General features: G+C 37.2%; 1 protein-coding gene across 9 annotated transcripts in view; it reads right to left on the minus strand.

Moving 5' to 3' along the window:
- Nfib (nuclear factor I B) overlaps nucleotides 1-17,313 on the minus strand; it is a 236,925-nt gene that overhangs the window by 51,700 nt on the left and 167,912 nt on the right. For all 9 annotated transcript variants that reach the window (XM_029553906.1, XM_008848834.2, XM_008848833.2 and 6 more), the window contains exons 5-6: nucleotides 11,853-11,973; nucleotides 9,497-9,615 (exon numbers count right to left, since the gene is read on the minus strand). In XM_029553906.1, coding sequence (XP_029409766.1) covers nucleotides 9,497-9,615; nucleotides 11,853-11,973 — 240 coding nt within the window. The remainder of the gene's footprint in view (nucleotides 1-9,496; nucleotides 9,616-11,852; nucleotides 11,974-17,313) is intronic.

Raw genomic sequence — 17,313 nt, forward strand, 5'->3', positions numbered from 1 at the left:
AGAGGCAGCCATCTTAGAATGCAATGCAAGTCTAAACATGAAATTCATTTATGTTACATATATACCTTATCCACACAGCCTGAAGGGAGTTTTATACAATATTTTTAGTATGTGTGTATGTGTGTATTTAGACTGAAACCCCAAAATGAAGTCAGGTATGGAATTTTCCACTGCATCATTACTAGCTCTAAAAGCTTCTCGGATTTTCAAACCAGGGACCACTGAAAACTGTCATATTCTTTGACTCTCACTGATTTAAAATAAAAAAACCCTGGCCACAAAGAAACCTTAGTATCTAACATCCTTATTTTATAGAGGGGGAAATCCCAACCATTACCAGTATGGTTAATAATCAATGTTTAAGAGGACTGGAGAGATGGATCCACAGTTGAGAGCACTGACTGACTGCTCTTACACAGGACCTGGTTTCAATTCCTGCCACCCCCATGGCAGCTAACCATTCATAACTCCAGTTCAGGGGGATCTGATGCTTCTTCTGGCCTCCTGGAGTTTATATTCATGTGGTTCACTTACATACACACAGGCAAACCACTCATACACATAAAATTTTTAAAAATTAATTTTTAAAAAGGTTAAAAATGTTTAAGCTCTAAGATAGGGCTTAAAATGATTACATACATACATCTATCTATCTATCTATTTATCTATCTATCTATCTATCTATCCATCCATCCATCCATTCATCTATCATCTATCTATTTAGTGTGTGTGTATGTATGTGTGCATGTGAGCATGCCATGTGGAGGTCAGAGAAAAACATGCAGGAGTTGGTTCTCTCCCTCTACTTTTTGGGACTCAGGGAATAAATTCAGGTCTTCTGGTTTGGTGGCATATACCATTAGCTGCTGTGCCATCTTGCTGGCCATAAGTGGGATTTTTAAATGGAATTAAAAGGAAAACTATATGTAAGTAGCATCTGACTGCTATTAAGCACTCAATAAATGACAGCTGCCAATCAGACCAGACTCTTGTTTTCCACAGCCACTTCTACTTTAAATTCATGCGGCTTCTTTAAAAATGAAGGAGAAAAAGGAGGTGGGCATCCGGTACTGGGTAAACAGAGCTTGAAAGTATAAATGAGATATAGGCACTATGTAGGAATTTTGACTAAAACAAAAAGGTGGGGGAGCTGGAGAGATGGCTCAGCAGTTAAAAGTGCTGGCTGCTCTTGCAGAGGACCCAGGATTGAGTCCCAGCACCTACATGGCAGCTAACAACCGTCCATAATTCCAGTTCCTGGGGATCCCACACCCTCTTCTGACCTCCTCAGGCAATGCACAACACAGGTGTGCTTACACACATGCAGGCAATACACATAGCCATAAAATAAATCATTTATTTTTTAAAAGGTAACCTTTAAGATATTCTGGGGACTTAAACTTGGAGTGTATATTAGGTTATACTGAGGTAGTATATTAGTTAAATTGATAATGGTACTGTATTTTTTAAAGCTGTTTATAAGGCACTGGAAATATTTATAATCTAATGGCATGGTGTTCTTTAAAATATTTCTTAATTGGTAGAATACAGAAAATACAACAAGACTAGGAAAATGTCGTTAACAGTTAACACTGGGTAATGGCCCACATAGTTAAACTTTGAATTTCTCTTTATTTTATATATTTTTCACAGCTGAACAACTACTAACAATTGTACAGTCATTTATTTTAAACCAGTTTTTCTCCATGTTTATTCATCAAAACTGTTCATACTTGCAACATTTTTAGTTAAGAAATATTTAATCCTAGCATTAATATAGAAGATTTACATGCATACATACATTTTATCATTAAAAAATTGTGCTTTGAGGATTCTTTCAGAACCCTGAAATAATAAATTTTCTGCTGTTCTCCTGTTCTAGTTCTATGGGGCTTCAGAGTCCACCAAGCTCTCTAGGAAAATTATTCATTTGCCAGGACTTGTGAAGTGGTGTTCAAATTTACCTAGTCCATTTCTCCCTAAATAAATAAGATTCTGTAGGGAGGCTGTAAGGTAACACAAAGAGAAAAACAAAAAACAAAATTTTGTTTTGTTAAAAACAAAAACAAAATCTTAGTCTCTGATACTAGCTGCCTAATTCAGACAAGGTAGTGTTTCTGAGCCTTCCACCAATTTAATTGTAAAATAAAGAGCTCGATGATGTCTAATTAAGGGTTCTACCAGTCTATGATCTATGCCTGGAAATATCAAGTTCTTCTTAAACGGGATACAGTTTAGTAACTCAAGTACCCTGGCTTTTGAACTACTCAAAAATAAGCTTAAACATTAAATCAGTGTGTGAAAAGATTTTAAATAAACCATGTTTTTATGCTAAGGAATACAGCATCATGTGCTATGACACTGTGTGCCAAAGGATTCACGCTTTCCTATTTTAATGTTTCATTTAATTATTAAGTAGAAAGTTATTATTTGAAAGCAATGATGCATTATGATCAATCTTTCTGCAAAATGGGCATTTTAAAATCATTGAGACTCCAGAGCACAAAAACAGAAAGTCAACTTTCCACACTAACTAGCACAGGCCTCACCCAAAGCCTTCTTCTTGATTAACACATGAAAGGAGAACAGGTATTTGTTAGTTAGCAGGCATAAGAGGAATCCTAATAAACGCTTTTACCAACAATTCACTGTTTTCCTTTCTGTCTTGAAAAAGTCCTAGGATTTTTCCCACTTCAGCAGAACAGCTGAAGGAAATAATACCACGTGGTGGAGTGTCCCCGAAACTGGCTTCAGTTATCATGACAGCACACAGAGACTCATCACAGATCTTGACTGCTGGTGCTTTTTGTAAGAAGGGGAACAAAGAAAAATTTTAAGCTCTGCTTAGGGCTGCAGGTAGGGCTCAGTGCTTCAAAGCATTTGCTGCTGTCAGAGAACCCTGCCTCAGTTCCAGCACCCACGTCAGGAGGCTCCAGCTTTGGGGGATCCAACCCTTTGGCCTCCACAGGCACCTGCACACATGTGGTACACATGAACTCACACATACACATAAATACAATTTAAAGAAAAAACCAAAAAACTATGCTTATACATTAAATTCAAGCCAGCTCCTCTACGCATTTATCCTACCAAAAGATTTTTGTTTTTGTTTTGATTTTTTAGGTTCAACAATTTGGAATTTGTACATCTGCTATTTGAGCCCTGTGATGTGAACTCTAAGTGTGTACAGAGTCAGTGGTCAATGGGTTCCCAAAGGCAGCTAGCTAGAAAGTTCCTGCCAGGTCACTCTGCTACCAGCCCTGCCTTCTCTAACACTCCACTTAAAGTTAATGACTCCCAGATAACAGCTACCCAGCCAGGCATGAAAACTGCTAGTTCACTCAGTTCCCCAAGCCCCGAGGCAACTTTCGAGAGCCTATCTTTGTGAAACAGGTGTTTGGACCTAATGCTTTCTCCAGCTCCTTCCACGGGGTGGGTGGGTGGGGGCGTTGAATTAACACACATCAATAGTGGGTTAATCCAGTCAGCAGTCTCTCCTGGAAACTTCCAGCACACAACAGTACACTAAATATTCTGCATGTTCATTCGCAAATGAAAAAAAAAAAAGTTTAAATTTTGGTTAAAATAGAATTTTTGAAACTCAGATGACTGCTTACCTGTAGCAGATCTAGGAACATTCCTTAAACTCACATTAAGAAGGGCTGGTCTCTGAGCACATTCCCCCCATTTGACAGTTAACATTATATCCTTACAGAACTCTATGAAGTACAAACAAGTTTAATACATTGAAGACCATTTTACTGAAGAAAGTATTTGAAAAACTAATCATAGGAACTTACAAATATACCTAAACTTCAGAGAGAGCTGTTGGAAAGGTTTATTTATGTAAAAGGAATACATTTGTACATTTGTGTGTATATAGGTGTGACACTGGGGATGGGACTCCAGGCCTTCTGCATGCTAGGCAAGCACACTACCACTGAACTACATCTTCAGCTGTTGTACATTTAAATTTTATTTATCAATTTCTTTGTTCATTTATTTATTTTTAGTGCATATGTGTGTTTTGTCTGCATGTATGTTAGTGTACCACAGGCATGCAATGCATGTGTAGACCAGAAGAGGGTATCAGATTCCTTGGAACTGGAGTTACAGATGGTTGTCAGCCACCACCTTGGTGCTGGGAGCTGAACCTGAGTCCTCTGGAAGAGTAGCCAATTCTCTTAACCACTGAGCTATCTCTCCAGTCCCCACACATTTTTTTTTAATTAGTATTTTCATTTTCTAGAATTTATTGTAACCAGAACATGATGTCTAAAAAGTCTTTAGAAGCTAATTTAAATTTTTAGTTAATTCTAATTACATACCAATATACAACAATAGCAATTTTTCTAACAGGTCAATTTATTGAGTTTGTGTAAAGCTTTATATATCATAGTACTTTAAAAGTGCTAGTTCCAAAACATAAAGATAATATCCTTGTCATCTTTTTTCTGTATTTATTTTCTGTGAAGCCCCTTTTTCATATGTAACAACAAAAAGATGCTTCTGTTCAGCAGACCCAGGGCTGGAACTTAATCATATTTGTGTGCCTAATGCCTACAAAAATTCCTGGTATATGATAGGGATTTGATAAATGCTAAATAAGCCAAGTTATCTCAGTCTTCAATGTATAGACATTAGTACAGTCTTACTGCATGAAAAGTCTTTTTGAGCTTCCATTTAACCTAAGAATACAAGTTGTTTTAATACTTAACAGGCTATGAAGCCACTGAGTTTTCCATTTAGAAATTCTCAACTGTATATTACAAATATATTCACCATATCTACTCTCCTCATTTTTAGACTCAGACCTAGAGGAATCAATGAGTGTTTAGAAGAGCAGGGCAAAGTGACCTTGACAAATGATTATTCCAAATGTTCAAGTAAATACTTTATTAGCCTACTGTACTCCTGGGCATTGGAGTACAACTAGATTTAGTTTCATGAAAGTATCCTGAATTGGTATGAAATCCATGACATGTATCAATTTTTATCCTATATTAAAAGTTACAAAGGATTATTTTAGCGATTTCTTCTAGAAAAGTCAACCAGGAATCAATTTTCTGAAGAGTCTCAGGCAGGTAAAATTAAATGTTGACAAGATATCAAGAGATATTTTTGTAAGTGTTGAAATCAAAGAAATGTCCAACCTGCATGTGCTATGAACTTAATCATTAAAATCTTAATGATGAAAAAAGTATTGCCCCAATATACTTAGGTCTGAGGCTGTAGCTCAGGGGTAGAGTACCTGCCTAGCACCAGGTCCTGGGCTTCATACGCAGAGCACCCTATCTAGATCCCCACAAAGGAAAGAAAAATGAGGTAGCCAGAAGTCTCAGACCTAGGGATTCACAGAAGAGACTAAGCAAAGAAAAATGCTCTAGAACTGGGAGAGGAAGGCCGGAGCCCTCTGTGCTCTCCAGCTAGTAACCCACTACTACTTTCATCTCCCTTTCTTTCCCTCCGCATATAAAAAATTAAAGAGGCTGATTTAATTTCTATCACTATTTATTTAAAAAATGGAGCCAATTATATAGTCCTTTATCGAACATTTAACACTATCAAATAATATTTAATTTAAAACTATTCTTGTCTATGTTTACAAGATTATAATTTTTTATAATCAGAAAATGGTAAATTTGTGTTCTGCAAAGAAAAGGCAAATATATAATTAATTATATTTGTAACAAAATAAAAATATTTTACATTAAATTAATAAAAATACTTAAGCACATGTCATTCATTACATGAAAGCTCAACATGGTTTGTGAATATTTTGTATAACATCTTTTAAAAATAAAATACATATAATAATTTGTCATATTATATCTTTTTTTGCCTTCGAATAATCTCATTATATATGGCTATGTTTCAGATTTCAAAAAGTGGGATGCAATGTTTGTTCATAATTTTATTATGTTTGGTTCTCATATTTTAAAATGAAGCTTTGCAAGGGTTATGGAGAGAGGAGGTTTTACTGGTCAGTTCATACAGAAAATAAGGGTAAATCTGTAGTATTTCTGCTAATTTAAAACAGAAGCACATGATCATCAACCAGTAAGGGTTATCAAGTACCAATCGGCACAGGGCTTTATAGGAGAAATAACTCTAAGTAGCACTGTAAGGCTTTCCAGATAGCACTCAATTAGTACTTTAGACACTGCTTTCACAACAGACAAGAACAGAGATGGACAGGCACAAACGTGGGGCATTTTATTTTGCAAATTTAAAAAATGCATTTTCCTAAGAACAAAAGCATTACATCTGGGCTTAGCAAATTTATGAAGGTAGTCCTGTGTTGCCCTCAGTTCTTCACTGTTGCTGAAGTCTTCTTCCCACAAAGGCTTATTGTGCGTATTACAAAGTCTTCAGGGTCTTCAAAATTCAAGTGACAGGTTTTTTTTTTTTTTAAGCACACACGAGAATGGAACATTTCTCCTTACTCAATGTAATTTGCTTTTACAGACTTCTCCAATAATTCTAATCATCTTGACAATAGAAAATCATCAAGACAATGCAATGATTTTACAAAGGGGAAGAATGACAGTTTGCCTTCTACTTTTCAAAAATGTTTTATAATATGATGTGAGACTGGCTTTACTGAATAGGCTGAAGGAAGAATCGATTGTTACAAAGTGACATTCTACTATAAAGAATACCTACACTTCGAAACAACACATCCATCCCTACACATTCACAATGTTACTATTATTACTATTAGGATCGTTCCCAGAATAATTTCCTGACAGAGAAAATACAGCTTTGTTTAGAATAAAGTGACAATGTCAGTAAAACAAGTAATAAAATATGAAGAGTTGAGCGTTTTGTTTTTATTTGTACTTAGCACCTTTATTTGCCTATCAATGGTTGGTTTAGACAACAAATATTTACTGTGTCCGTACTATGCATCAAGTGTGTATTCGGTGCTAGCTACAGCAATGGTCAAAACAGTTGTCCCATGATGTAGGCACATTTAAACCACTTCTTCAATAAACACGTGCAGAACTACATGCTATGAACATGATGAAGGGACAAAAGCAGCAACAACTTTAGACTGAAACTCCTTAGTGGATTCTGGGCCTGTAAAGGTATCAAAGAATTTTCCAGATAAAGAGTTAGGAAAGAACATTCCAGGGGGCACGGTTTGCAAGAAGTTCCTGGGTACTGCATTCCCAAATCCAAACAAAGCAGTAGGCTCAGGTGCACGTGAAAATGAGAAACAGAACGTGAGAAGCAGGAGGGCAGCAAAATGTCATGTATGTTTTATGAAGATAAATTCTACTGCCTGAAGGATGGATTGGGAGAATGCTTCAAAGCCCAATTCTCCAGCTGATTTTCCAGTCCTTCCATAAAATGGCTTTAGTCACACCCCTCACTTCCTATCCCATTTGCAGTGTCAGCATGGTCATTCTGGTCCTGCTTCCCTGCCTTAGCACCTGCCCCTGCTTGGTTTGTTCCCTGTCTGTCCTCTGTCCCCTGCATCTTTACTAATTAAAATCAACATGCTAAAGGTAATCCAACTAACTCAATTCAATTCCTCCACGTGGTCTCACTATCTTACAAATCCCATGTCACTCAATATAAAAATTCTTAGTAAGAAAGAATCCTGAACTGACTGTGTTATGCTCCTGAGTTGTCTACTAAGCTTTCCCAATCCAACCCCACAGACATACACTCAAGTCCTTGGCTAAAAACCATTAGGAAAGAGTGTCTTCTTTTACAGTATTTAAAATATAGACTTTGATTTAAAATGAATTTACAAATATATTTTATGGTTCTGGTATAAAATATTATTTATATATGTGTTCACATACCAACAAAAATTGTAGCTAGCTGATGTCCATACTTTCAATGACCTCCTTATTATGGGGAAAGGCAAGATTATACATGGTAACAATGTATTAACTCCAATCCACCTCAAGAAAGAAAAAGACCAAGTCAGACTTCGGAAACTTAAATAATGCCAGAATTTTAAAGACCTGAAAAAATTAAATACCAAGGAAATAAAATTACAAACCAACAAATGGGGCTAACAAATAGAAAGACAGTTTTCAGAAAAAGAAACATTTGACAACTATTTTAAAAAATGTCCAACATCCCCAGTCATCAGGGAAATGCCAGAGGTTCCTCAAAAAGTTAAAAATGGGCTGGGTGTGGTGGCGCATGCCTTTAATCCCAGCACTGGGGAGGCAGAGGCAGGCAGATCTCTGTGAGTTCAAGGCCAGCCTGGTCTACATAGTGAGTTCCTGGACAGCTGGGGCTACAGGGAGACCCTGTCTCAAAAAGACAAAAAAAAAAGTTAAAAATAAAGCTACCATATGATTCAACTATCTCACACCTGGGCATATACCCAGAAAACGCCATACTTTACCTTAGAGATATGTGTGCCCCCATGTTTACTGCTGCTCTATTCACTACAGCAAGAAAATGGAACTACCCAGCTGTCATAAACAGATGAGTGGATAATAACGATCTTGTACATCTATAAAATGGAATATCATTCAGCTCCAAAGAAAAGTGAAATCACTAAATCTGCAGGAAATGGATGCCACTAGAATGTATAATATTAAGCAAAGTCACCCAATCTCAGAAAGTAAAAAAACCACATTCTACTTTATATATGGAGCCTAGCCTATAATGTATTCATGTGTTTATGAAAAAAAATGTGTGTGTAGGTATACTGTAAGATTTAGAAAGCAGAACAAGAAAGGGTAATTTTTTAAAAGGCATACTAATGAGTTCACATACATCGCACACTTCATGGAAGTTCTTTGACCCATATCTCAAGATATAACACATTTTAATGCAAAGTAAGTCCATACGTGATTCTACAAGAGATTGTTAGCTTACAAGGAAATCTGAATTTTAAATCAAGTTTTTTTCATTCTTTGAATACTTCTGTATGCTGTAGTCTTAAAAAAAAATACTAATAAACTTTTTTGATGGCCTAGAAATAATACCTATTTAAAATCCTTTTGTTCCTCACAGCTGTCCTAGAATGGAGTCAGTTTTACGTAGGAAGTGTAACTAGGTGGACTTAGACACGGCTTCTTACAGTACACTTTTCTTATTTACACTCTACCTGCTTCCACAAGGAATCGAGGCATCCTCTAAATGACAGTGCTCAGCACCTGGCACCTGCCAATGGCCTGAAGTTTGCCTCTGCCCGAAACCTCACAGAGAAGAGCAGTCAACCTCACTGAGCCAGAACTTTGGCTCTGCTGCAAGCCAGCCAACAGGCCCAAACCACTCACATACAGAACTGTGGCTCTGGGAGCCTGTTCTGTCTGAAAATAAAAATATAGTAAGACAGGACTTTTGTAATTTGATAACATTTGACACAGTATCTTAAAATGTGATCGTCAAGTAATTTATTGAAGACATTTCAAGTTTGATCCATACTGGTACCTCAGGAAGTTCTAATTAAGCAAAGCTTAAGAACTAAGCAGTGCTGTATGTTGGCGTCCCTGGGAAGCATCTCCCTGTTACCCACCTTGATCTCTCTCATGCCATGTTCGACTTCCAGCAGCTGGTGAATTCGGAGAGGGATAAAAGTCTCCTGTAGGGCTTGGTTCCATATTTTCATCTATGGATATAGTTTTAGGTCTTTTGCTGTTAAAATATGACAATAGTTATATTAATGGGACTTCTTGGAAGATGTGCAGCATTTATTTAAAAATGACTTGAAAGGATTCTTACTGTGGAAATTTACACAAATACAAGTAAAAGAGGCAGTTTGAAAGCAACGTGAGCATCCACATCTGCACGAACAGCAAAGCTTTTTAGCTGTATACAGCACTCTCATCATCTTATCCCTATGCCTACCTTTACCCTGCGTTCATTCTAGCTATTTTGTCAGAAGCTTTCCTTAACAGCAAGCTCCTTAACCTTCCAAACTCAGTTACTCATCTGTAAGATGGAAATAATAAAACCACACTCAAAGAGGTTAGTTAAGGAGATGAAGTGAGCTAATAACTATAAAGCTCTTAGCTAAATGACTGGTATTAGAAGATACCTATTAAATCTTGTTAGTGTTAACCTTATAATTATTCCCTAAAAATTCAGGATATTGGTCCTTAATTCTTAAGATCAACCATGAAAAATGATTATTGCCAAATTAAGTCAAACGGCATATTTTTAGAAAGATACTTTGAATGAAAAAAAATGACTCGTATTTATTGTTAGAAAAGTTAGTATCTACAGCAAAGATTAAAGAGTATTTTATGACAGGGTGCTTTCACTGGGAACAGTACTTTAAAACGCTTTCACCAACACTCTGCTAAACAGGCTAATATGACTATGAAGGTGAATACTTTTTCTACTTATGAAATTCTTATTTGTACCTGTAACTGGTGCATAACAACAATAATACCTAGAATTAACTCTATGTACTGTTAATAAATATGCCACAGAATTTTGGAGCTGAAAGTTACCTCAGAAAGTACATGCATACACCAGTCCCTCATTTTTAACAAATAGGGAGACAAATTTGGAGAAATTCAGTGAATTGCCTAGGGCAGGTTAGCAGAGCAGTCCTCCAGGAAGGCGGGCCTTGGAACAGGGCACTATGCTCCCAGATCTGGAAAGACTGTGTATGTCTCAGTGTATTTGTGGGTAAACTTGTGGTTAATATTTGACTGACAACTCCTGGAGTAGTCACATGACTAAGCATGACAATTTCTACTCATAAGCATAGAAAAATGAACATGGCTTAGTTTCTTCTAAAGGTATCCAAACTTAGAACGTATAAGTATTTTTAACTCCCTTTTAATCTAATCCTTCCATCTATGAGTCAGCAAAAGTGTGAAAAAGTAGAGGAGAAATTATTTTCATAAGCAGCAGCAGAGAAATGTGTTTAAGCTTTGCTGACTGAGGGACGCAGGATCTGACACAGTGTCCATTAGGAAAGATCAGGGCTGACAACATACTGATCCAACATACAATTCAAAACCACCATTCACATTGCAAATTTAGAAAACTTAAAGCACTTTTAAGACCTCAACATGTCAAAGATAGTTTCAGTTATAATAAACACAATTGTCTTGATATATAACCTAATTATATGAAAATACAGTTAAACTATAAATGTTATAGAATCAACCTTTTGATTTTAAAAACTGACATAATAAAATACATGCTTTGCTTTGAAGTTCACATACTTTCTTATACTAGTCTGTGGGCATGTTCAATGGTCTGGAAATGAGATAGGAACACATATGTAAAAGATACAACTCAAGATTTAAAAAAACACATCTATAATATGTATTTATTTTGAATGAAAGTTATAATTAGTTAAAAGAGAAGAGGAAACGGTCAGCAGAGATGTAAGAGGCAAGGGAACCTCATTCTTGATCTTTACCAATGAAGGTAAGCAGCAGACAGAACCTTCATGGTACTCAGGAGACTCAATATAGTCAGAGAGCATCAATTAACTGAACATTTCAGTCTAGAATAAGGTCTTTAATTTTAAGGTTAGGAAAATAACACTTTCCTCCCCTCCATGTTTTGTTAGCCCAATTGTTGATGTGGATTACAGTAAAAGTTAGATCAATGTTGAAGGAACTCTGCTTTTTAAAGTTGTCCAAAGATTAGCTTGACGAATTATAATATTTCATACAAGATGAAAATCTTATTAATATATTTTCATAATTCATTTTTACCCCCCAAATTTTTCAAAAGTTCTTTGAATAGCAATTACATTCAACTTGAGGATATCAAAATAATAGCAGGAGAGATTAGAAGTCTGTATTAGCAAAGTATTTATTTCCCTCTCCCTTTTACTATCTGCCCAACTACCTACCACTAATCTGTACAAAGGGTGAAAACAGGAACAGCAACAGACTCTTTACCTGCTTGGTGGAGAAGACAGCGACCTCTGAAGGTTCACACCAGAGTTCATGTCATGATAATATGGTTGACTCGGGATTTCTCCAATTGGGAAGTTGACTCCAGTTCCCTGGGTTATGGGTGCTGAGGCATAAATGAAAAAGAAATGTTGGGATTGACATTCATGCTGATCTCTATTCAGTATGGTATCACAGGCACTCACACTATGATCCCTGGCTACCACTTCACCTGCTCATACTCCTCAATCTTTCTCATTCAATTCCTCATGTTAGAAGTCACTACATCTGCTGCCTCTCTGCTCTGTAGATGCCTTAGATAAAACAGAACATATGATTCCTATTAATAAATCAAACAAGTGGCTTTTCGCTGGATTAAATCATTGTTGAATAAATAAATATAGAAGACTTTCAAAAATAAATATCTAAGATTATTATTCTATACTAGTCTTTACATTAACATTAGAATGATTTAGAAATCATGATATTTAGCGAGGTCTGGCCATACACCTATAATCCCAGCACTCAGGAGTCTGAAAAGGAGGCTAGAGAACTCAAGGCCAGCCTGGACTATATAGCAAGTCTGAGGCTAGCCTAGTGTACATAGCAAGGCCATGTCTCAGACAAAATCTCTAAGATTAAAGTCTTTTATAAAACAGACGTAATCTGAACTCACTGACTTTTGATTAACCCCAACCAAACCATGTGCTCTTGTGTCTTGTGACCTGGGCATCTGATCTTGTTTCCTGGGTACCTCAATTGGTACTCTATCCAAAAAGATAGTGAATGAATTTGGATATGCTTGGAATTAACATATCGAAGCACTGAAAGACAGAGACACCTATCTCCATGGCATACAGTGAAGACTGGGAAGGACCTTGGGTGAATGAGATATTCTAGAACTAGAGACGAAAAGACAGGATGGTCTGTTAAAGATAAGGGGTGGAGCCAAGTTTGTACTTCCCTCAACTGAAGCTAGAGAAACCACTTTGAATAAAATTATGGGTGGAGCCTGACTCAAGGACACAGTTCTAGGGACACAGTTCCAATACAACAGTGCCATCAGCACAGCTCCGTAAGAAAGATGGTTTCAAGAGCTATCTGGGGGAATGAGTGTCCTCTGAGTTCTGGCCTACTTTTAAAAACAAAATTTAAGAGGTGGTAATTGTAATGTTGGTGTAGTAATGCCATACAAAACAAAATATAAACAAACACAAAAATGGTATTTACAATTTGATAAAGTAAATAAGGCAGGTATGAGTAAAGTTCATGAATATTAAATAAAGGCCAAAGTGTTTTTCAAATACACATTTAGGTTTTATGTATGAATGCCCTTTGTAACAGCACTCAATATTTTATTTAAGAACAGTTTAGTCCATAACTTTGAAAACCATTTAAACTCTGCTCCCAGAGTTTTATATCTTAAGATAGAAGTCTTCAAACCAAATAATCTTTCTGAATCTGCCAATACATTATGAACTGAGATCTATTTATATATACAGATATATTTGTACAGTGGATTACATAATCTTTTCAACTTTTTATATTTTATTTTGAGAGACACTGAAAAAGTCTGGGAGGCAGTATGTTGTTAGAATAGAGCCTTAGTATATAAACAGATTTTTAGTTCAAACCCCTCTGTCCCTTGTAAGGTATGTGTCTTAATTTTCTAGACTATAAGATGGAAACAAGCCCCTAACGCATACCATTATCTGGAGGATGAACGGAAGGAGCCATAACAGCCCAGCATCGTGCCCACGGCTAGCACGTGCTGAACAAGTGTCAGCTCCCTTCTTTCTTTGCTTTCTCTCCCAAATTCCTTCTCTGCAGAAGAGTGGTTGGTGAAGACAGAACAGTTTAAAAAATGTGCTAAAAGCTGATACAGAGAAATGAACCTGTTTGTTAAAAGTTTATTCTTTGAAAAGCTTTTGACTGGGAACTGGGGAGGACTAGGCTCAATGGGAAGAGAGCCTGCGGCACAGTCATCAGGACCCAAGTTTGGATCCCCAGCACCCACATCAAAGCAAGGCACAGTGGCATACTGGGCAACCCAAACTTGGGACAGGATGGGCTGACCAGCCAGTTTAGTCAATAGATGAGCTCCAATTTAGTGAGACAGCAACAGAGGAAGGTGCTTCACGTTAACCTCTGGCCTCCACATGCATGCTCACATACCCCTGCACATATGTATGTGCACATACCCTAAGAACACATACACATACCATACAAGAATGCAAGAGAGAAGGAGGGAGGAAAGCAGGGGGTGGGGAAGAGAGAGGGAGGGAGGGAGGGAGGGAGGGAAAGCTATTTTCTATGTCCATTACTGTCAGGTGCTACAAAGAATACCAAGTAGTCTCAGACACACCTACCTTTAATAAACAAACTGTGTGGCAAGCCCGGTAAGCAAAACACTTGTGCAAAACACATAGCTAGCAGGGCAATGTATACTGACTACAATGAACCTGCCTTAACAAACAACATAACCAATACATTCTGTAGGGTTTGCATGGAGAAAACCAAATACTGATAGTAAAAAAAAAAAAAGAAAGTGTATGGAGAAGCCGTATCTGGCACTGGACTTCAGAGAATGAGCAGGTTTGGAAGGAAGGTTACTCCAAAGAGGTGTTGCTATAGAAGGAAATCCAGGACAGAGAAAACATGCGAGGGAAGGCGAGGCAGCTTGGGGGAAAAGGCACTGCGCCAGGAGGCCGGCTTCCGGTTTTTCATTCTTTTTAAAATTTTGTTTATTTGTGTGGATATGTGCATGTGAGTGCAGGTGCTTGTGGAGGCCAGAGGAGTCAGATCTCTCAGGATCTGGAGCTAGGGGCAGCTGTGAGCTGTTGGACATGGTTGCTGGAAACTGAACTTGGGTCCTCCAAGAGAGCAACAGTGCTCTTCTAACCACTGATCTATCTCTCCAAACTGTGCTTCTATTTCTTTACCTTCAGGCTTTTAGCAGCTCTCCTGAGAGTGTCCTGGGGACTTGGAGACAAATTTCTAGAGCCCTTGAAATCCACGCTAAGAACCCATGTTCTCCTTACATATTCCCTCTCCTAACTGCCTCCAATGGCATAAAAAAAAATCCCAAAGCTGCAAGTTTTCAAGAAGTTTTTATGTAGCATTTTTAATAAAATTTTAAGTGTATTTGTTATCAGTTTTAATTATATTTTAATTAGCAACAAGGCCAAGATTAATTCAACTGTTTTTAAGAAAGTATGATTAAGATGCACATGTTTTACTATAGAGAAGTAACAAAGGACCATGCAAAGACTATCTCTCTCTACCAAAAAACAGTACATCCATATATACAGGAAAAGTCCCAGCTTCAAACTTCTGGAGTCCTTACCTTCCGTTAAATTGTTCATTTTACATAATATAATTAAGCCTCCTTTGGCACAGAAAATGTTTTTTTATGATAAGTGTAAATCTGATGAATTAGAGAGCTAAAGTATACTGACGTTTGTTGTGGTTTGAGGTATACCAGATATTTAAAAAATATAAAGTAAAAAAAAAATCCCACAATAACCACACATTTTAAAATTGATTTTTAGAAACATGCTTTGTGTGGATCAGAATCAGGGTATGTGTTAACGGCAGGCAGGTGAAGGTCTCAGAGAACAAGAACAATTTATCTGCTTCCTACAACAGAAACTTGTCCACTACAGACAGTTACCTCCTCCCGTGCTGCCCCATATATATGACCCATGACAGTCTTTTGGTCACAATTCTATTCATAAGAGGTAAGTTGCCTAAGGTCTCGAATATGTTGATGCATATCCTTCTCTGATAAACACTCTGTTTGTTCTGGTCACTTCAAAAAGTTGAGTTACTAGAGAATGTATAGTTCAAGTTGACTAGAACTTTACAGGATGTACCTTTCAGACATATTTTTCTAAAGCCATTAAGATTCTATACATTTCTATTGGATACATCTAGCTTAACAGTCCCCACAGTTTGCTTTGCCATAAATATGCTTGGTATAATATATGCTGAAAGGACAATAAAACCAACTTTAGGGACAGGCATGGTGGTACAAATCTTTTTAATATCAGTACTCAGGAGGCAAAGGCAGGTAAATATTTTTCTGTGAGTTCGAGGCCAGTGTGGTCTACATAGTGAGTTTCAGGTCAGACAGGGTTACCTGGTGACCCTGTCTAAACACTGTAAAAATTTACTATGTATTCTGATATTAAATGTGAGGTTTCAGAAAATAGATTATTAATAAACATGACCAAAACAACTTAAAATAGTACATAATTTCCTTAGCAACTGTGTGTGATGAACAAGCCTGTCAGATCTGCTTCTAAAGCCTCAGAGAGAGGCTATGGCACATGCAAACACTGGCCTTTACACCTCTCCCAGAGAGAGAGCTCCAGAACATTGAAGGCTGCGGACTATGCCTGCGAGGTACCGATACCCTCTCAGAAATGAAGTGTCAAAGAATTCTTATTGCTCTCTTCACTCCAAAGGCTGTCCCTAAATCAACTATTAAGAGGGAGATAATATCATTCAACAGAGAGATCACTATCCTAAAACTGATGGGCTTTATTAGCTAAAGTCAACACACACATTAGTACATCATGATAATAAAACCCTGGAGGACAGAACCATCAACACGCCATGAACCCTCAAGAAGTTAGAACCTGTCACAGTATGAGGCTGGTGCTGAAGTTGATGTTGACTTAGCAAACCCTTAGTTCATAAACAATGTAGTTCAATTTTGTAAATAAGATTATGTGAATATATTAAAACACTTGGGAGAATAGAACTTCTCAAGCATCTCAGAAACATCTATTTACATATGGAGGAGAAATTAAATGTTTGCTGAATAAATTAACGAAGGAATGAATATGGATAATTAATGTACTAATTACAAATCAGTGATGTTTGTTATGACACATAACTTAAAAACCTCTAAGAAAGGACAGTATGAATTAAGAATGAATGAATGAAATGTGCTAAATTTACCTTGTTTCTGAACTCTTATAAAAAGATATTCTTACCTTATTTTTCATGTTTGAATTTCTAATTTTTCAAAATACCATTTTGGACTCTTGAAGGTTCCAAAGTGGTTCTTTGACAGCACTTAGCTTAATGTACCTTTAAGGAGGCACTAAATGAGTCCTTTCTGATGGATGACTCTACTTCCCTTCTTATGGGAAAGAGGAAGATCCAACATGGAACTCAGAAAGGTCCATGCGGAAGAAATTGTGTCCTATGTCCCACAGCATCACAGCTCAGCCCTTCTGTTAAGGAAGAACTTCAAAGAGCCCTCTCCTTACTGGAATAAAGCAGTGAACAAGCCAGGCATCTCCTTTCCAAATCAAAATGCAGACGTTACCACGGTTGGAGGCCTTCTTCTATCACATCTTCATCTGGCTGTGGCCTCGGGTGGTGGAATAGACCATCAGAAGCCTCTCGCACAGCACATAGACACCCTGGACCTACTGGGGTGTACATTCTAGGT

This window comes from Nannospalax galili, unplaced genomic scaffold (assembly GCF_000622305.1).
Source record: "Nannospalax galili isolate Female #2095 unplaced genomic scaffold, S.galili_v1.0 scaffold663, whole genome shotgun sequence".
NCBI classification, from domain to species: Eukaryota; Metazoa; Chordata; class Mammalia; order Rodentia; family Spalacidae; genus Nannospalax; species Nannospalax galili.